Genomic DNA, 21953 nt, shown 5'->3' with positions numbered 1-21953 from the left:
CTTTGGGTAGTGACTTAGTCCCTAGAAGCTCTGGTTGGTTGGCATTGTTGTTCATATGGGGTCTCAAGGTCCTTCAGCTCTTTAAGTCCTTTCTCTGATTCGTTCAACGGGGGTCCAGTTCTCAGTTCAGTGGTTTGCTGCTGGCATTCGCCTATGTATTTCCTGTATGCTCGCTGTATCTTTCAGGAGAGATCTACATCCGGTTCCTGTCGGCCTGCACTTCTTTGCTTCATCCATCTTATCTAATTTGGTGTCTGTATATGTATGGGCCACATGTGGGGCAGGCTCTGAATGGGCATTCTTCAACTTCTGTTCTAAACTTTGCCCCCACTATTCCGTCCAAAGGGTATTCCTGTTCCGCTTTTAAAGAAGGAGTGAAGCATCTGCATTTTGGTCATCCTTCTTGAGTTTCATGTGTTCTGTGCATCTAGGATAATTTGAGCATTTGGGCTAATATCCACTTATCAATGAGTGCATACTATGTGTATTTTTCTGTGATTGGGTTACTTCACTCAGGATGATATTTTCCGGTTCTATCCGTTTGCCTGTGAATTACATAAAGTCATTGTTTTTGATAGCTGAATAGTATTCCATTGTGTAGATGTAACATATTTTCTGTATCCATTCCTCTGTTGAAGGGCATCTGGGTTCTTTCCAGCTTCTGGTTATTATAAACAAGGCTGCTATGAACATAGTGGAGCATGTGTTTTTGTTATATGTTGGAGCATATTTTGGGTATATACCCAAGAGAGGTATAGCTGGGTCCTCAGGTAGTTCAATGTCCAATTTTCTGAGGAACCTCCAGACTGGCTTCCAGAATATGTTTTACCAGTCTGCAATCCCATCAACAATGGAGGAGTGTTCCTCTTTCTCCACATCCTCGCCAGCATCTGCTGTCACCTGAGTTTCTGATCTTAGCCATTCTGACTGGTGTGAGGTGGAATCTCAGAGTTGTTTTGATTTGCATTTCTGTTATGACTAAAGATGTTGAACATTCCTTTAGCTGCTTCTCAGCCATTCAGCATTTCTCAGCTGTGAATTTGTTGTTTAGCTCTGAACCCCATTTTTTAATAGGGTTATTTGTCTCCCTGGAGTATAATTTTGTGAGTTCTTTGTATATTTTGGATATAAGCCCTCTATCAGTTGTAGGATTGGTGAAGATCTTTTCCTAGTCTGTTGGTTGTTGTTTTGTCCTAATGACAGTGTCCTTTACCTTACAGAAGCTCTGTAGTTTTATGAGATCCCATTTGTCGATTCTTGATCTTGGAGCATAAGCCATTGGTGTTTTGTTCAGGAAATTTTTTCCAGTGCCCATGTGTTCCAGATTCTTCCCCACTTTTTCTTCTATTAGTTTGAGTGTATCTGGTATGATGTGGAGGTCCTTGATCCACTTGGACTTAACCTTTGTACAGGGTTATTAGAATGGATCGATCTGCATTCTCATACATGCTGACCTCCAGTTAAACCAGCACAATTTGCTGCAAATGCTATCTTTTTTCCATTGGATGGTTTTGGCTCCTTTGTCAAAAATCAAGTGCCCATAGGTGTGTAAGTTCATTTCTGGGTCTTCAGTTCTGTTCCATTGGTCTATCTGTCTGTCTCTGTACCAATACCATGCAGTTTATATCACTATTGCTCTGTCATACTGCTTGAGTTCAGGGATAATGATTCCCCCGGAAGTCTTTTTATTGTTGAGGATAGTTTTAGCTATCCTGGGTTTTTTGTTATTCCAGATGAATTTGCAAATCGTTCTGTCTAACTCCATGAAGAATTGAATTGGAATTTTGATCGGGAATACATTGATTCTATAGATTGCTTTTGGTAAAATGGCCATTTTTACGATATTAGTCCTGCTTATCCATGAACATGGGAGATCTTTCCATCTTCTGAGATCTTCTTCAGTTTCTTTCTTCAGAGGCTTGAAGCTCTTATCATACAGATATTTTACTTGCTTGGTTAAAGTCACACTGAGGTATTTTATATTATCTGTTACTATTATGAAGGGTGTTGTTTCCCTAATTTCTTTCTCGGCTTGTTTCTCTTTTGTGTAGAGGAAGGTTACTGGTTTATTTGAGTTAATTTTATACCCAGCCACTTTGCTGAAGGTGTTTATCAGGTTTAGTAGTTCTCTGGTGGAACTTTTAGGATTACTTAAGTATACTATCATAACATCTGCAAATAGTGATATTGACTTCTTACGTTACCATCTGTATCCCTTTGATCTCCTTTTGTTGTCTGATTGCTCTGGCTAGGACTTCGAGAACTATATTGAATAAGTAGGGAGAGAGTGGGCAGCCTTGTCTAGTCCCTAATTTTAGTAGGATGGCTTCAAGTTTCTCTCTATTTAGTTTAATGTTAGGTACTGGTTTGCTGTATATGGCTTTTACTATGTTTAGGTATGGGCCTTGAATTCCTGTTCTTTCCAGGACTTTTATCATTAAAGGGTGTTGAATTTTGTCAAATGCTTTCTCAGCATCTAATGAAGTGATCATGTGGTTTTTATCTTTCAGTTTGTTTATATAGTGGATTACATTAATGGTTTTCCTTATATTAAACCATCCCTGCATACCTGGGATGAAGCCTACTTGATTATGATGGATGATTGTTTTGATGTGTTCTTGGATTCAGTTTGCAAGATTTTTATTGAGTATTTTTGTGTCGATATTCATATGGGTCTAATGGTCTCTTTCTTTGTTGGGTCTTTGTGTGGTTTAGGTATAAGAATAATTGTGGCTGCATAGAAGGAATTGGGTAGTGTTCTGTCTGTTTGAATTTTGTGGAATAGTTTGGACAATATTGGTATGAGGTCTTCTATGAAGGTCTGATAGAATTCTGCACTGAACCCATCTGGACCTGGGCTCTTTTTGGTTGGGAGACCTTTAATGACTGCTTCTATTTCTTTAGAAGTTATGGGGTTGTTTAAATGGTTTACCTGTTCCTGATTTAAATTCAGTATCTGTCTAGGAAATTGTCCATTTCCTCCAGATTTTCAAGTTTTTTGAATATAAGCTTTTGTAGTAGGATCTGATGATATTTTTTGAATTTCCTCTGATTCTGTAGTTATGTCTCCCTTTTCATTTCTGATTTTGTTAATTTGTATACACTGTGTCCTCTGGTTAGTTTGGCTAAGGGTTTATCTATCTTGTTGATTTTTCTCAAAGAACCAGCTTTTGGTTCTGTTGATTCTTTGTATAGTCCTTTCTGTTTCTACTTGGTTGATTTCAGCTGTGAGTTTGATTATTTCCTGCCTTCTTCTCCTCCTGCGTGTATTTAAGGGCACCTACATACGTAAAAGAAACCTTACTAAAGCTCAAAGAACACATTGCACCTCACACAATAATAGTAGGAGATTTCAACACCCCACTCTCATCAATGGACAGATCATGGAAACAGAAATTAAACAGAGACGTAGACAGACTAAGAGAAGTGATGAACCAAATGGACTTAGCAGATATTTATAGAACATACTATCCTAAAACAAAAGGACCTTCTTCTCACCAGCTCATGGTACTTTCTCCAAAATTGACCATATAATCAGGTACAAAACAGGCCTCAACAGATATAGAAAGATAGAAATAATCCCATGCATCCTATCAGACCACCACGGGCTAAAGCTGGTCTTCAACAACAATTAGGAAAGAACGTACACATATACATGGAAGTTGAACAATGCTCTACTCAATGATAATCTGGTCAAGGAAGAAATAAAGAAAGAAATTAAATACTTCTTAGAATTTAATGAAAATGAAGGTACAACGTACCTAAACTCATGGGACACAATGAAAGCTGTGCTTAGAGGAAACTCGTAGCTCTGAGTGGCTGCAGAAGGAAACAGGAGACAGTATATATCAGCAGCTTGACAGCACACTTAAAAGCTCTAGAACAAAAAGAAGCAAATAGCCAATTTTTTATTTGAAGAAGGGTTTATTTCAGCTGTAAACCAAGCACCCCTAAACCTCAAATATAAAAACAATGCAATAAAGATGTGTTCTTAGACACATTAGTAACATTCATGTCAGAGTAGTCCAACATTTTCAATATGACTAATTGGTAGTGGCTATCATTATTAGATAGCATTTTGCACTTGGTAGAATGATAGAGTTTTGTTTTTGTTTTGTTGTTTGTAAATGCTTATGCTGCTGATGATGGTAAAGATGTACCATGTAATTGCAACCCTGCATTAGTGCGATTACCAAATGTATTTTAATATATAGTTTTACAGTTCTGTATAAAGCCAGCCATATACTTGTATAATTGAGCTTCTTAGTACTTGGTCTTATTTATGAGAAAAGAGTGCAAACTGCTCATGAACAAACATTACTGTATAGTCGTTTTATTGACAGGGCCACACTAGAAACCTAGTACTCCCTTGAGATGAGTGGATGTCCAAAGTTAGTCTTCAGTTTCTACCGTGAAATATTTATCAATTGAAAATAATCAGAATATATGTATTTACTGGGATGAATCTCAAATTTGAGTAATTAATGGAAGTCTGGAAGAGAACCTTGGAAGATCTCATACATTCTTCATTTACATGACTTTCTTAAAAAGTCAGAGCTGTAGTGACAGAGAAGCATTCTTGCTACATTACAGATGTTGAGGTGCTGTGAGTCCAAAGCAGAAGGGTGAGCACAAGAGCATTTTAATTTGTGGGTGCCCATGGAGGCCAGAAGAGAGTACCAGATCCCCTGGACTGGAGATACAAATAAGCCACCATATCGGTGCTGGGAACCAATCCCTGGTCTTCTGACAGAGCAGCCAGTGCTCTTCACTGATGAGCCATCTCTCCAGGCAATGTATACGTTTAACATTTTTGTCTATTTCATTGATACATCTAAGTAGTAAAATTTAGACTTTGAAGTTTTTTTTGAATTTCAAATATCGGATGTTAAATATAAAGTCACAGTCTATAACAAAGTAAGATATAATTGCTTAGTGACTTGACTGTTAGAAAGCCTCTGCAAAATCTCTTAAGTATGTGTAACAGTGGTAGCAGTTGCATGTTTAAATCATGTGAAAACATTGAAATACTGCAGATACTGGCAAAAGATACCCTGTGGCTTCACCCACACCTGTCTATCCTTCCTTTTGCCAGTGTTTCATTTGCTTGTTCCTTTAAGTAGTTTCCTTTGGTGTGAAGCTTCTGTGCACACTGAGAAAGGTAGCATCGTGTGCACTAAAGAAATTGCCCCTGTTCTTCACATACCAAGTAGCCTTTGAAATGATGTCTTTTGAAACATCATGTTCAAAAATTGCTAACTGTTCTTGCCCTTAGAAACTTTTGGTGTAGACCTTTTTCATTTTGAACTATGTAAGGGGTTTAATTCTTCTGATACATTGTTTCTTTCACTAAAAGTCATTTTTTAGGTGCTGGGAACTAGAACCATGGCCTCATGTATGCTAGGCAAGCATTTCTCCATTTACTTATATCCCTGGAACCCAACCTCCTTTTACAACTGTGACAGTGTCTCACAAAGTTAATTGGGTCATCATTGAACTTTGTTTATCCCCCCCATTCTCCCTCCCCCACCCCACACACAATGATCCATTTGGCCTGGCTTCCCAAGTAGTGGATGGAGTACAAGTTTATATATACTAAGTGACAGGCATAACATGGGATCTATGTTGTAGTAGGTATTTTATGTAATTTTAATAGTCTTAGAAAGATTTTAGTATATTTTCATATTAGGCTGGTTAAAGAGATCAAAACAGAATTTCAAAAGATTTTATACCTAAGGATAAATCTTAAATCTTACTTGGGACTTAACCTACTTCTGACTTTATTTTGACACTTATTTTGCCTGTAGGGGTTTAAAATAAAAGTATCTTAAAGGGCGGAGAAGAGGTGTTGCATCTGAGCAAAAAATCTTTAAACTTTGCATAGGTTAGTTACATTTTTAATAAAAAGATGTTTATTTTGAAAGCCAGACAGGATATGATATCTTTTTGTTTTAATGTAAAAATTAAATATTTAGGATTTATTTTTATATGAGATTGCTTTAGAAATTTTCATAGATTATTCATTCCTCCTAACTTCATTTATAAGGAGGCAGATCTTTGCAATTTCTCTTGTATTTGAATACTAAATGTACCCAAAGATAATAAAACTTTCTTAGTTCTACCAAGTAATAGTATATATGACTTATTTTCTAACATTAATTGGAAAAGACAGTGAAATTAAGTCAATCTGTATTCATATACATCTTAGTGGAATGAAAATGTAGTTTATTTTCATTCAAATTTATCATTATTTATAGTAACTAAATATTCTCCTTTGTTGATCAGGATGGTTGATTGTTTCTACTAAGGTGGTGAGCAGGCCCTGAGCTGCTCTTGGTGTCATTCTCCCTCTTCTGCCCCTTGACTTTAGCCCTTATAATAATGATAAGTGAATATTATTTACTATCTCAATCAAAAAGCTTACTAAAATTGAAAGGTGCTAATTAAATTTTCAAGGGAAAGTTTCTCAAAATAGTTTATCAATGTCATGTTTCTTCAAAGGAGACAGGATTTAAAATCGTCTATCCTTCCTAAAGTAGAATTTTTACTTACAAAAACTTTATTACTTTTAATTGGAAGGGTTAAGAATTTTATATCATTTCATAATAATTAATACCGTCTCGTTTGCCAAAGACCCCTGTGGCATTCTGTCTCTGGCTGAGACTGCACTTTACACAGGTGTGTTCTATGTTGTTTTAGTTTTGGCTGATAGAGCTGCTCCTTTAGGCTTAGCCTGTATGTTTAGACCCTCTACACATGAACTGATATGTTCTAGACAGGAAGTGGAATGCAGGAGATATAGGAATGGGCTGAAGTATCCTTTATATTTGCCTTTGTATCTAGGGGAGTTGGAAATAGGCAAGAATGGAGAGAAATTTTGTATGGCAGTACAAAGAATTTTGCAAGTTTATTGTGAGCCCTGCAGAAATCCGATGCATTTTAGTTACTGGTAAGTTTGTTAAATTATGTTTGAAATTTGTACCTCTTCGAAGATGGCCATCTATTTACTATTAAGTCCACCATGTCAAAATTACCTTATTTTTAAGATTTTTTGAAAAGATTTGGAATTGTTTTTGCATTTGGTCATAGGTATAAATTAAAAACACTTTGGTGAGTAAATGCATTTGAGTTTTCTGTTGTCACCGGTAATACCAGAGTGGATCAATGTTTCATGGACAGCATGGTGTTGCATTCAGATTTTGGAATTATACCAAATGTATCCTGCTTTTGCACTGGAGTGCCACTGTATTTAGAGGTCTCAGTTCATACATGACATGACTGCAAATGGATATTCTTGTGATATAATGATTTATAAAGTCCACAGTATCCTTGTAATTTTATGTGGTTCTGCCTATGTGCATTATTTTTCTCCGAGAATACTTCCTGCTTTTTCTTAATGCATCATAGGGACAGTTGTGAGGCAAACTTGATTCTTCCCTTTTGACAGTTCTGATGCTTACAAACCCACTCCCCTAATTCATGTGTAGGTGAAATCCCATGGTTAGGTTTGGAAAGTGTGGAATATCTATGCAGCAGCTCACTTTATTTTCAAACATTTAAACATAGTGCCATATGTAGTAGAGTATATAAGCAGATATTTGTGAAGTGGACTTGACTGTTGACTCATTTCATTTAAAATATACTAGATTGCTTAATAGCTTCTTCTCAGAATCCCAAGGGATTCCTTGCTAGTTGTGTTTTCCTTAAAAATACCTAAGTTTGATCAAGGACAAAATAAAGAGTATTGCTGATTGGTAAGGTTAATTTTTATTTTTCTGTGTGTGGTTTACTTATGTAGGCACTAGCTAATGTGATCAAGTTTTAATTTTCCTGTGATGAAGTAACTTATTTCTTCTGAGTAGAATGTTTTTAGAATATCTTGTTCAGCCATCATTTTTTATAATAATGGTAATGATCATTTAGCTGTTGGTTCTTGTCATAAGGAAGTGTTTGATTATTAGTAAAATAAATAAATACACAAACAAGTAAATATTCCAAATTATTGGTGAAGTCTGTTATAAATCATCTTGAAACCAGGAGAGCTAAAGTAAGTCAAAATTCAGTTAGCTAGGTTCCTTTAAGAATTTTTGAGCTTTCCTCATCAAATTTTCTAAAATACTTTCAATTATGATTACTGCTCTGTCTATTATAAATAAGTGATTTAAGGTCCATTATAAAGCATTGTAGATAGATATTTTGTCAGTTCATGATAAAGTCTAGTATGAGGCAGTTTATTGTAGTTGCATTCAGTACACACAACGAAGGGTGTATTATTTTCATTCTGTGTCACTGTGCTGGTTGAAAATATATGACTTGTGAAGAAATACATTATCAAAGACTGACTCATTGCAGACAGTTTCCGTCTGTTTCCTCATTTATTCATTAGTGTACATATCAAGTGCTTAACTTTGTCTGGTACCTACTGTTATCTGATTTTATGTGTTGTGTACACTATGTAATTAATTTTAACAACTTCTCATTTCTATAATACATGAGTCATTTCTTTACTTTGCTCTCATAAACTTTCCTAAGGGTATGTGTGGACATATGTGGTATGTGACATTTCTTTAGTTGATTTTTATAAACCATATGAAGAGCTAAAACCCAGCTATTTTCTTCACAAACAATGTCCTGTATATATTTAAAAATGTTTGATAGCATGTTTTTAAATACAATGTTATGACACTCTATATATTATAGAATAGTGGTATGTTTCTTATGTCAGGTTGATTAATGAGGGATATATTTTTATATATGTATAGATATATTTTATGTTTCACTGAAATATAAATTATGCAGTTATTTCAACTTGAAAGATAAAACTAATTGTATCTTCCTTTGGTTGTGGGAAGATTCATGCTTGTATAATAAAAGCCAGGTAGCATTTTTAAATAAAATAGAGATTAATTTGTTTATAGTTATTGTTTAGCAAATTACTGATATGGAATACTATGTTTATAATAAATATTTAATGACTACAAAATGAAATTATCTGTACTTTACACACAGTGCTACTCTTTTGGCATTCCTCGTTGAACTACTTAAAAGTTCAGTAGCCATGCAAGAACAGATGCTGGGTGGAAAAGGCTTTTTAGTCATTGGCTACTTACTTGAAAAGGTAAGTGATACATATTGGTTGCTTGTGTGCATCTTTTGTCACTGGATAGTTAGCAGTCACTAATCTTCTTTCTTAAGTTATCTTCAGTTCCTAATAAACTGATGATGGTTCACTGGTAATATTGTTTGATAATTAAAGAACATTTTATATTATGCTGTGAATGTAAGCATTGGCATAGTATGAAGAAATTGTGAAGTAGAAATTTTAGAAGAATTCTCTTGCAAGCCTAGGGAGGATGAGGCAGGAGAGGTACAAGTTTGAGAGCATTCTGGGCTACACTCTATAAGATTCTGTCTCAAGAAAACTCAATTTAAAAAGCCATTCCCTGTGCTGGTGCTGTATTGACAGGACATGAGCTACAACCTGCAGTGAGCAGGACTTATTAGGGAAAAGGGGGTTGCGCCCTGTCCTAAGCTAAGGTCCCAGTATATTGGACGTTCAGTGCCGTCTCACCCAACCTCTTTGTCTACAGTAGAGTTACTGGAATATAATTCTGTTGTTGAGTACATTCCTTTGTGTGTAGCTAATCCATGTGATTGAAAAGATGGTTTCTGCTGTACTGGAATCTCATCTTTGTTGCTGAACTTGGACCTTATATCAGTAAGATTTTGTTTTCTGGTTTCAGGGACTACAAGACTTTTGTATTGTGCCTTGGTACAACTTGATAGCAGATAATGCAATCATCTGTCATACATAAGATTACCCTCTTCTCTTCACTTTATTGCGATGCATTCACTCATCAGTTTTCACCACAAAAGTTTCACTTTGTTAAACTGACATTCTCATTAAGCCCTTCAGTTTAGATGTTTCGCCTTTTTAATTATTTAGGATGTCTTCTTTTTTTTTCTTTCTTTTTTTTAATGGATTTATTTATTTTTTTATCAAACATGTTATTTCATGTTTTAAGAGTTTTGGGGGATTTTTGTTTTTAGGTTTTGGCTCATCAGTTACATAGAAATAGAATTATTGATGATTGGTGTAAACTTTTTTTATTCTTGTTGCTACTCATTTATTTTATTTTTTATTAGATATATGTCTTTATTTACATTTCAAATGGTATTCCCTTTCCCGGTTTCCTGTTCATAAGCCCCCATCCTCACCCCTCCCCCATACTGGTATTCCCCCCATCCACTTGCCTTACTGCCCCCACCCCCACCCCCAACAATCCCCTGCACTGGGGGTCCAACCCTGGCAGGATCAAGGGCTTCCCCTTCCACTGGTGCCCCAACAAGGCTCTTCTGTGCTACATGTGCAGTTGGAGCCTGGGTCAGTCCGTGTATAGTTTCAGTAGTGGTTTCGTCCCTGGAGGCTCTGGTTGTTGGCACTGTTGTTCTTATGGGGTTGCCTTCAACTCTTTCCATCCTTCCTCTCATTCCCCCAAGGGGGTCCTGTTCTCAGTTCTTGCTCTACTCAGATATCTGATGCAGTGTAGAGGAACAGTTGAATAATAGATACCTCTTATTACTAATCTCATGACAATGCATTTAATAATTGCAATCTAAAATATAATCTATTCAAATAGATAGTTTTACAGCATTTTCCAAGACAATTTATTTCAAAATTTTTTCTTAAAAATGTTCTCATTTTTAAAATTTTCTTTGTCATAATCATCGATTTTTACATTTTTGTTTATTTGATCATGAGAAGTTCTAATTTTCTTCTCTTTGTGAACCATATTCATTAATTTTCAAATTTAAAACATCTGTTTACTCATAAATATGCTCTTGGTCCAGTAAGGCTTTCTGACAATCACCATACTTGCATGCATATTGCTGCAACCTTTGCTCCTCTGACCTTGCTTGCTGCTTTCCTATTTGGATTTTCTTGCCTCTGACAGCAGGTGTGGCATTGAATTTCAGTGGTTTCCTTCTACACCACCCCCAAGTCAGTTTCTTTAGTTCCTATTCTTGCCTTTTTTATTTCTTCCTGTATTTCTGAAGACTGCCTTCTACTGGCTGGTCTTGAAAATTTTCTTTTCCTATAATTCATTTAATGAGATTTTGGTTCCTTTCATTATCCTATAAATACTAATTATCTTCATAAACCCTTCATTTCAGTTCTACTAGGATGTCCAGTGACTTTTATTAATCAAATTATTGCTTCCGAGTCTTCTCTCAGATATTTTATTTCCCTTTTTATCTTAGGCATTGTCATTACCATTTAGCTAAACTTAAGACATTAATCTCTGTATTTTTTCACACTGAATCTAAATACTTGATAATTGTGTGTCAGCCGTCAACTTATATCCAAAATCAGGGATTGGAGAGATGGATTAATGTTTAAGAAATCTTTTTGCTCTTGCAGAAAACCCAAGTTCAGTTTCTAGCACCCACATTGTAGTCTGACCATTCATAGTTGCTGTTCTAGGGGACCTAAAAGCTCTCTCTGATTTTATTGAACACTGTGCATGCTCATGGTTTGTGTGTGTGTGTGTGTGTGTGTGTGTGTGTGTGTGTGTGTGTGTGTGTGTCTGTGTGTGCATGTGTGTGCGTGTGTGTGTGTCTGTGTGTGTGTTAGCAATACACTCAGACACAGAAATACAATAAATATTTAAAATTAAGAATATGTGTAGAACCAATTGCTAGTCTTACTCTTTATTTTCCTCACCGCATCCATGGATACCATCATAGTTCCAATATCATTCTTTTTCCAAAATAATTACTTTTCTAATTTGATATCTATCTGTTGCTGTGATAAAATCGTGACAAAAAGCAAGTTGGGAAAGGAAGGGGTTATTTTAACATATGGGTTGATGACTATGAACCTAGCTAACGAATCAGGGCGGGAACTCAGACTTTAAGCAGAACCCAAGGAGGAATACATGTCAGGTGGCTAGATGGGTGGCTCAGACTCCTCATGCTAAGCTAGCTTTCTTTTATAGCCCTGGACTACCAGCCCAGGGAATGGTGCTACACATATTAGGCTGGGCTCTCTCATGTCAGTTAAGAATCAACATATCCCCCCATGGTCATGTCGACAGCAAAGGCTAACATGGGCAGTCCATCAATTGACACTACTTTCTCAGTCACTCTAGGCTGTTTCAGGTGATGGCTATTTACATATTCCATCCTTTAAAAGGGTCTTACTCTTTATTTGACTATATTTTTAATATCATACCCCGACATTATATTCTACCACTCTCCTTGTTTTCACTGTATTGCCCCTCTTTCCCTTTCTTTTAGCAACAGGGATGCACATACATATGTTGGCCTTTTGCACTACCTTGCTCAACTTGTCTATTGGTTTTTTTTTCTGTATGAATCTGAACCCTTTGCATTTTCCTAGGGCATCTCTGTAATGATCACTTCTTCTAGTTTGATTCTGCTTCTTGAACTTTCTATCACCTTTTATAATAGTGCTCCCAGCTAGGGACAAAGCTTTCAGTATACCAGTCTGGACAATACTTCACATCCAAACGATAACAATAGCTTATCAGTCTTCACCTTGTCAGGAAGCTGACAGCATACTCAACTTGAGTTATTAACAGTAATTTAAGTTCTCGCTATTTAAAAAGTAAGTTGCAAGCATTATTAAGGGAATTTGACTAGACCTAGAGAGTGATGAGATTGGTTATTTAGTGTAACTCAAAGAGAAGAATGTCATACTTGAATGGATTCATGTCTTCCATAAAGTAATAGTGTATTGATTTGTACAACACTGTCCACACCTCATTTTCTTTTGTCCATGAACTACCTGCTGATGGGTCAAACTAGTCAAACTTTTAATTGACAACCAACAGGCAAGACAATTTCGCCAACAGAATGATAGTAAGTTACACAGCAATGCAAACAGTATTTGCAGAGTTAGAATTGTGTTTCTCTTGTTCTGCCTGTGGGGTCAGTTTATTCTACACTCTTCTAATGTGTGTACAAGCCTTTTGCTCTATCCTCTCACGTGTGCACCCTCACATCCAGCCACAGAGACTAATCAATCTCCTTTTTTGTATTTATACACAGTCCTCTCTTATTTGGTCAGTTGGCCTAGGTCTTGCCTTTCTGTTAATATATATTTGTTGGAATGCTATAGTTTGATGCTGGCTCCCTGAATTAATGTTGTCACTGTTCCTCCAACACTCAGATAGTTAATATAATTTAATTAGGTTGATGGATCTTATTTTTGGTATCTGGGGGTGAAGAGTGAAGTTGATACTAAGGTTCAGTCATTTCATGATACATATTTACTAATTTAAATATTTTCCACAGTTATATAGTATATAATTATGGTTGATTTTATGTATTGAATGGTTTTTGCAATAAAGTAAACATTTCTGCTAAGCCATTACATTGTAATTGTTGGGCACATATTTCTTAATTCAATGTTAGATTTTCATTATAGCATCCGGTGCTACTATTTGCTGTTTAGTTCCTTTAAGCCGACACTCTAATTATTCTTCTAATATTTCATATTCTGTTTTCAGTTAACTTTATACAATTAATGTGTCACACAGTGTTCCACTCTCCTTCCTTTCTCTTTTCTTCTTTCTTTTTAAAAGATTCATTCATTTGTTCATTCCTTCATTATGTATATGAATCTTTCTGTGCGTGTGTGCGTGCGTGCGTGCGTGTGTGCATGTGTGCATGTACGTACCAGTTGTGTTCCTGGTGCCTGCAGAGGCAAGAAGAGATTCCCTGGAATCTCAACTGAGATTATATATGTGCATAGTAGTTGACTTCAAATAATTCTTCATAAGTATGTATTCATGAGTAGATAGGCCATATCTTATCCAGTTTCCCAACCGTCTTACATGATCTTACATAAGATGGAGAGGAATGAGACATGGTGATAGGGGTGACAAGGACTAAAACTCGTTGTTAAACATGAAATTGTCAAAAATAAAATTAGTAAATCAAGACATTTTACTGTCGTGTGGCTCAGATCCCAGAGTTTACATTTCTGTGATGTGACATTCTAAAGATTGTGTCTAAGATTTTTTCCGTTTAATTGTCCAAGTATGTCCCTTTTGTGTGTTTTCCGGAAAGTTCTCCACATGCAGTAGGAGCACTCTATCACTGAGCTGTATCTCTATCTCTGAATCTCATTTAAAGGATGATTTCACCTGTTAAAGTGAAAGCAAATTGCAAAATAGAACAAATTTAATGCAGTTAATCGTAGGAAACACTTTAAGAACAATCAGATTTTTTTTATCCTTTCTAATCTCCCAGTTTATCTTTACTGTTCTTGTTCCCTTTGTGAATTCAATGTGAGTGTAGTTAAACATTTACCAAGGAATTAAAGAGGGACTGAAAAAGATCAACAACATAGTGTGCCTTCTTTCCCAAGGAAAGAAAAGTACATGGGTTATACAGATGATCTGATAAGTGCTAAGTACCATTCACAGGTAAAACTGAATGCTGTTGTAGAGAAAGTTTATTATACATATAGTAAAACTTGAAGTAGACCACAAAATGCAGTTTATTTTTAAAAAGTGTTTCTAAAGATCAAGTATAGATCTAAAACTGTCTAGTAGCATAAAAGATGAGTCTGTCTCCCTCTCTCTGTCTCTCTCTGTGTTTTTGTCCGCCTGTCTGTCTCTGCCTGTCTGTCTCTGTTTCTGTCTCTGTCTCCCCCCACCCTCACCCCTGCCTCTCTGTACTATAGAGGTCCCACGAGATGCATTTGAGGATGTCTTTCCTGGCATTCAGCAATTTGAAAGTGCATTTGTAAACTATGAACTATTTTCCGATTAATGTAATTGGAATGCGAGCTGCCATTGGCAAGCTTTCAGCATTTGAGTTTAGATTATCAGCTTTTCTGAAGAACCATATTTTTATCTGAAATTATAAAGTAGCTTTGCCCAAATTAAAATACAACTTAAGAATCAAATGCAAATTAAAATGTTTAGTGAAAAGTTACTGGTGATATTAATGAATTTTATTTAACCTGGCATATCCAAAACATCATTATAGTATTTGATTACTTATTTTTAAAAGATCACTTTTTAGAGCATCATCTCTTACATCTCACTTTGCACAGGTTGTATTTTGAATGTTTAACAGTTACAAATAGGATAATGTTTACTTTACAAACAATGTTGAAGAATTGGCATGAATTTTAGAAGGTGATAAGTCATGTGTTGTTAATAGTTGAGCATTTGTGATGAGAATACGGTATATCAAAACAATGTTATGTGAAGTTCAGAGTGTTAACATTTGTAGTGAAAAGGGGGCAAAGAAAGTCCTATCTGAGCAGAAGTCTCTGGAGTAGTTTGAGGATTGGGCAAGCCAGATGAGAACATTGTGACCAGAAGAGTCAGGTCTGTTTACCATGGCCCAGCCAGGCCAGGCAGGTTGAACTGAGGCAAGGGAGCTGCATTGGCTGGTGTTGAAGAGGCCTAAAGGAATGAACCTGAAGGCTCTGCTGTGCTTGCTGTGGGACAGTTTGGAATAAAAGCGCTTCTTGTTATCTTTAATTTTTGAATTATAATTATTTAACTCTAAGTTCTGTAATTTATTTTAAGATTCTTACTCATAAATTGTTTTACTTCTTCATATTGAAAATAGTTTCTTACTCTAATTAGACTGGACTTTAACAACCTTCCACTCAAAGGAATATAAAATTTCATATACCTACATTTTTTACTAACAGACAATATATGCTTTTAATAAAAACTTTTAGGGACAATTTGAGTTATTCCTATTAACATTGTATAATTTGATATCACAGGCATTTCTAGATAGAATTTCTGTTTCTGTTTTTAGTCATCAAGAGTTCACATAACTAGAGCTGTCTTGGAGCAGTTTTTATCATTTGCAAAATACCTCGATGGCTTATCTCATGGAGCACCGTTGCTGAAGCAGCTTTGTGACCACATTTTATTCAATCCCGCCATCTGGATACACACACCTGCAAAGGTCTGTATTTCAGGTTCATTCATTTAACTTTAGGTTAATGTTATAAAATAAAGTTATTGATATAGTGTATAGTTACTGAATTTAATGTGTCCAGTAGAAAACATTCAGTATTTTTTTTGCTTCTAGTCAATATAAGGCAGAGATAACATTTGAATAAATAAATAAAACTATAATTAAACATTAAACCTGGTGAAGAGTTAAGTTTTAATGTTATTAGGTATGGTTCATACCTTGTCAACAAAGAGAATCTGGTATATTATTGAAAGACTGAAAAGACAACAGAACACTGTCATAATTTAGACTGGGAACTTATTATCGTTTGAACTTAGATGTTTTATCATGACAAATATTTTTTAATAAACCAATACTTAAGCCACAATATTTTTCTAGAAATTTATATAATGCCATACATCAGATGATTGTTTTATTCCTAACTTATTCTAACATAAATGTATTTGGGGTTATATTGATTTGGGGTTGTCTTTTACAGCTTTTAAATCTTTTATACAACTGAGGAGTAGTGTTTCTGATTTTTATGTAGCTCATCTCACTATCTATGGCACTAAATCCATGGCTACTGAATGTGCTTGTCATACTCACATGGTCAGAATCTAAATGGTAACTCTGTGTGGTGGCAATATGTGAAGAAAGTGGAGGCACACATTGGGTGTGTTGTGCAGATTGTCTCTGATAGCTGCAGCTATTCCTCTGGAGAAGCGTGTGCTCAAGGAACTACTGTCAGATCCTTTCTAGAGAAGCGTTCCCAGACACCAGCCACTGCCACATCATTTTATTTCACATAAGATTAGCCTCTATTAACTTAAAAAGAACTTTTTATAATTGACAATGGCTTTTATTCTTAGATATAGAACCTTCTTTCCTAATTGGGTCATGCATGTTACCTTTATTGAAATCAGTTTTATTGGGATGTCTGTGTTTCGATTGTTACTTTTCAAAATATAAATGATTATTTTATTAAGAATTGTTATTTTAAACCACACAATAAATTATAGTAGTTTGTCCTTTGAGGATTTGCATTTGAATTAAAATAAAATTTATATTTAATATGCACTTTAAATTTGCTTTATTTATGTATTAGGTTCAACTTTCCCTATATACCTACTTGTCTGCTGAGTTTATTGGAACTGCTACCATCTATACCACCATACGCAGAGTTGGGACAGTATTGCAGCTAATGCATACATTAAAATATTACTACTGGGTTATTAACCCTGCTGACAGCAGTGGCATTACACCTAAAGGATTAGGTAAGCACCTCTGTGACCTCATTTCCATTTTTTCTGTGTTTAGATCCTGGGTTCCTAGATATGTAGTTCTAGATCCTGGATACTGGATCTGTAGTTCTAGATCCTGGGTACTAGATCCTGGTACTAGTACAGTGCACACATGTGCATGACTACATGCACATTTTAGCTCTTTGAAGAGTTAAAATATTATTTTAGAAGTTGCATATTTTTTTTAATGCTGTGGTCAGTGAGACAGCTCAGTGGCCACAGGTAGTTGCCTTAAAACCCGATGGAATGAATTAGATCTTCAGGCTCTACATGATGGGAGGAAAGAACTGACTCCTCCATGTTGGCCACTGACCTATCTTTATACAAGTAATTATACAAGTAAATTAACTGTATTAAGAATGTTATTTTTTTAACCTTTCCCCCTCCCAGTCCACCCCTGACAGTTTCACACACACCCCATGTCTCAACAAGGATAAAAGTATGTCCCCTCCTCACCCACCCCACCAGACCTCTAAATTTCCTGTGGCCTCCAGTCTCTTGAGGCTTAGGTTCATCTTCTCTGACTGAACCCAGACCCAGGAGTCCTCTGCCGTATATGTGTTGGAGGCCTCACCTCAGCTGGTGTATGCTGTCCGGTTGGTGATCCAGGGTCTGAGAGATCTCAGGGGTTGAGGTTAATTGAGACTTCTGGTCCTCCTACAGGTTTGCCCTCCTCAGCTTCCTCCAGCTTTTCCCTAATCTGACCAGAGGGCTCAGCAGCTTCTGTTCATGGTTGGGTGCACATATCTGCATCTGACTCTTTCAGCTGCTTGTTGGGTCTTTTAGAGAGCAGTCATGGTAGGTCCCTTTTTGTGAGCACCCCATAGCCTCAGTAATGGTGTCTGGTCTTGGGGCCTCCCCTTGAGCTGGATCCCACTTTGGGCCTGTCACTGGACCTTCTTTTTCTCAGGCTTTTCTCCATTTCCATTTCCCTGCATTTCTTCCAGACAGGGAGGAAGAATTATGGGTCAGGGTTTTGACTGTGGGATAGCAACCCCATTCCTCACTTGATGCTCTGCCTTTCTGTTGGAGGTGGGTTCAATAAGTTCCCTCTCTCCACTGTAGGGCATTTCATCCAGGGTCCCTCCTTTTGAGTCCTGAGAGTCTCTCACTTTCCAGATCTCTAGTACATTCTGGAAGGTCTTCCCAACTTCCTTTCTCCTGAGGTTGCCTGTTTCCATTCTTTCTAAGAATGTTATAGTGTTAAAATACTTTGGAATAAAAACTTTTTGATGCACTTGATTTTAATTGAGATGCTTTTTTATGGGGAACTATGGAAGATACATTTGTATATTAAAATGGGAAATACGATTGGTTCCCACCAGTGTCTTCTAGTACTTTGAACCTTAGAATGCTTTGAACTTTCACATATGTATTGGAGTGTGGTAGTTTAATTTTCATATTCTTGCATTTGTGTTTTAAGATTATAGCTATGCTTTCTAATTATACAAAAGTACACTACTACAAGCACTCTAAATACAAAGTAATCTCATAAGAAAACCATTCCTGGTCCACTGCACAGGAAGGAGCACCGTGGAAGCTGCAGTTTTAGCTTTTGTCGGTACATTGCTACCTGAACTTGGTTAAGCTTTCTAGAGTCCAACTTCCCCACTTTTCAACATCCTTCCTGTAACATGTTTTAAATTTTATTCCTTAAAAAGCAGTTCCTTTTATATATAACTGGTTGTCTCTGATTTATTTAGAATTGACAAGAAAGGTCTAATTAAAGATATTTTAGGGGCTACAAAAGTGGCTCAGCAGTTAAGATACTGACTGCTCTTCCAGAGGTCCTGAGTTCAATTCCCAGCAACCACATAGTGGCTGACAACCATCTGTAATGGGATCTGATGCCCTCTTCTCTTATATCTGAAGACAGCTACAGTGTACTCATATACATAAAATAAACAAATAAATAATACTTTAAATTTTTTTCCAGAATTGTCCTATCAGTATAGTTTCACCAGCAGTGTGTGATGGGGATTTTCTCAGAATTTTCACAGTACTATAGACTAGTATAGCTACATTTAGGTAGTCATACTGTTTGTTTTATGTTGAGAGTCAATAATTGTCACTGACTGTCATATCTGATCTGTCTTCTTAGAGATTATCTCATATCTTTTGAATTGATTTTGCCCAGAGTCGGTTCCTGTTGAGTACTCTTTGCTAATGTATTTAACGATGTATAGTATAATTAGAATATATAACATGTATATAACATGTGCAGATGCATAACATGGTAGATCTTGTTAATACCATCCATCTTTTGTCTAGTAAAGCATCGAAAGTGCACATTAACAGCTCTGACATTTAAATCACAGCTGTGTGACACAGAGCCTGAAAGAACGTGGAGCTCTGTGAATTGAAGAACCTCTGCTTTACAATGTTACTTTATAACACATAAAAACTTACTAAGAGTCATATGAGAACACTGAAGTCTACTTACATATTTAATATGTTTACATATCTTTTTATTCTGCCTTATTAAATGAGTCTGCCCCTCAGCAGGCAGCCTCATGCCTGATTGCTGACTCAGAAACTTTGTCGTTCTCCTTATCTCGTCATGTGAGACACTCAAGTTATGTATATTATTCTTTATATCAGTTGAAAATAAAGTATAGAAAACATGTTTTCTTTCCCCAAGTGCTTCTCTGTATATTTCCCCAAAGGTAAAAGTTAATTGTTAAATCACAGTGGAAAACAGGCTGATTTTGGAGACCCCTCAGTGAGGATTTGTATGCACATGGGTGTTTTGTTTGCTTTGTTTTGTTTTAGACAGGAATAGCCCAGTAATCGTGTTTCTGTCTCAGTCTATCCAAATACACAGTGCTCAGCCTCCTGTGTCTGATGGTGTGATTGTGAGTGATTGTCTAGGCTCTCATCTCCTTGTTCACATGTGTCCACGTCCCGTTCTGTAGCACAGCTTCACCTGCTTACTTCAAGGTGAATCTGGATGGGATTTCCTTCCTCTGTCAGGTGCGAAGAATGACACTTCCTTAATATGATAGTTTGCACCCTGCTCTCAGAGAGAATGTGGGCTTTTTCTGTGTGTATTTATTCTTCAGTATTTAAAAACAATTTTTATTAGATATATTTCTTTACATACATTTCAAATGTTATTCCCCTTCCCAGTTTCCTGTGCATAGCCCCCTCTCCAATACGGATATTCCCCTCATATATCACCCATTACCGCCCTCCCTCCAACAATCACGTTCGCTGGGGGTTCAGTCTTAGCAGGACCCAGGGCTTCCCCTTCCACTGGTGATCTTACTAGAATATTCATTGCTACCTATGAGGTCAGAGTCCAGAGTCAGTACATGTATAGTCTTTAGGTAGTGGCTTAGTCCCTGGAAGCTCTGGTTGCTTGACATTGTTGTACATATGGGGTCTCGAGCCCCTTCAAGTTCTTCCAGTTCTTTCTCTGATTCCTTCAACGGGGGTCCTATTCTCAGTTCAGTGGTTTGCTGCTGGCATTCGCCTCTGTATTTGCTGTATTCTGGCTGTGTCTCTCAGGAGCGATCTACATCCGGCTCCTGTCGGTCTGCAAGTCTTTGCTTCATCCATCTTATCTAGTTTGGTGTCTGTATATGTATGGGCCACATGTGGGGCAGGCCCTGAATGGGCGTTCCTTCAGCCTCTGTTCTAAACTTTGCCTCCCTATTCCCTCCCAAGGGTATTCTTGTTGCCCTTTTAAAGAAGGAGTGAAGCATTCGCATTTTGGTCATCCTTCTTGAGTTTCATGTGTTCTGTGCATCTAGGGTAATTCGAACATTAGGGCTAATATCCACTTATCAATGAGTGCATACCATGTGTATTTTTCTGTGATTGGGTTACCTCACTCAAGATGATATTTTCCAGTTCTGTCCGTTTGCCTATGAATTTCATAAAGTCATTGTTTTTGATAGCTGAGTAGTATTCCATTGTGTAGATGTACCACATTTTCTGTATCCATTCCTCTGTTGAAGGGCATCTGGGTTCTTTCCAGCTTCTGGCTATTATAGATTAATATGCTGTGAACATAGTGGAGCATGCGTCTTTGTTGTATGTTGGAGCATCTATTGGGTATATACCCAGGAGTGGTATAGCTGGGTCCTTGGGTAGTGGAATGTCCAATTTCCTGAGGAACCTCCAGATTGATTTCCAGAGTGGTTATACCAGTTTGCAGTCCCACCAACAATTTTTTTATATCTGTGTATTATATTATATTATTAGCTGACAGCTTTCCCCGAAAGGGCCCCATAGTATCGTTAGTTTCTGTAGCCCTAAAATTTGTTCCATACAAGTGAATTCTGTTGTTTTATTGCATATATGAGCATGCTGGACAGAAATGACCATGGCAGACACCAGTACATCATGGAGACATGTTGATGAAGGACCTGACAGTGTAGTGCTCCGGCCCCTGTATAGTATTCTTATGGATTTTGATGTTTACACTTCTCTTGTTTTTTTCTAGTAGGAAATGTGCATTTATGGCAGAGATTCATAGGTTTTGTAGTATTTCGTTACTGTACAATCCTAGAAAATCTTGGTTCTTCTTTTATATTCCTTGTCCTAACCCTGTTTCTCCAAAGAACCCTTGCTTGCTTCATGGATATGGATGTCTTAGAACTAAAATATGAGTGTTAGCTTTGCCAGCTGAGGGTTTTCTGTTTGCTTGTTTGTTTGGTCTGTTTTTAATATCCTCTTTGTGAC

The 21953-nt window shown here is 36.7% G+C and overlaps 1 protein-coding gene across 10 annotated transcripts in view; it reads left to right on the top strand.

Moving 5' to 3' along the window:
- Positions 1-21953, top strand: part of Nbea (neurobeachin) — a 559026-nt gene that overhangs the window by 124177 nt on the left and 412896 nt on the right. For 9 of the 10 annotated variants that reach the window (XR_010063625.1, NM_001427608.1, XM_063282102.1 and 6 more), the window contains exons 11-13: positions 9010-9118; positions 15817-15969; positions 17069-17237. Coding sequence is in view for 9 of the 10 variants with exons in the window: in NM_001427608.1 (NP_001414537.1) it covers positions 9010-9118; positions 15817-15969; positions 17069-17237 (431 nt within the window). In the remaining variant the exon portion in view is untranslated. Of the gene's footprint in view, positions 1-4610; positions 4797-6843; positions 6950-9009; positions 9119-15816; positions 15970-17068; positions 17238-21953 lie in introns of those variants that run through there. The other variant, XM_063282103.1, reaches the window with a different exon arrangement.

This window comes from Rattus norvegicus, chromosome 2 (assembly GCF_036323735.1).
Source record: "Rattus norvegicus strain BN/NHsdMcwi chromosome 2, GRCr8, whole genome shotgun sequence".
Classification (NCBI taxonomy): Eukaryota; Metazoa; Chordata; class Mammalia; order Rodentia; family Muridae; genus Rattus; species Rattus norvegicus.
Note: the sequence above shows the minus strand (reverse complement) of the source record. Positions and strands in the feature narration are given on the sequence as shown.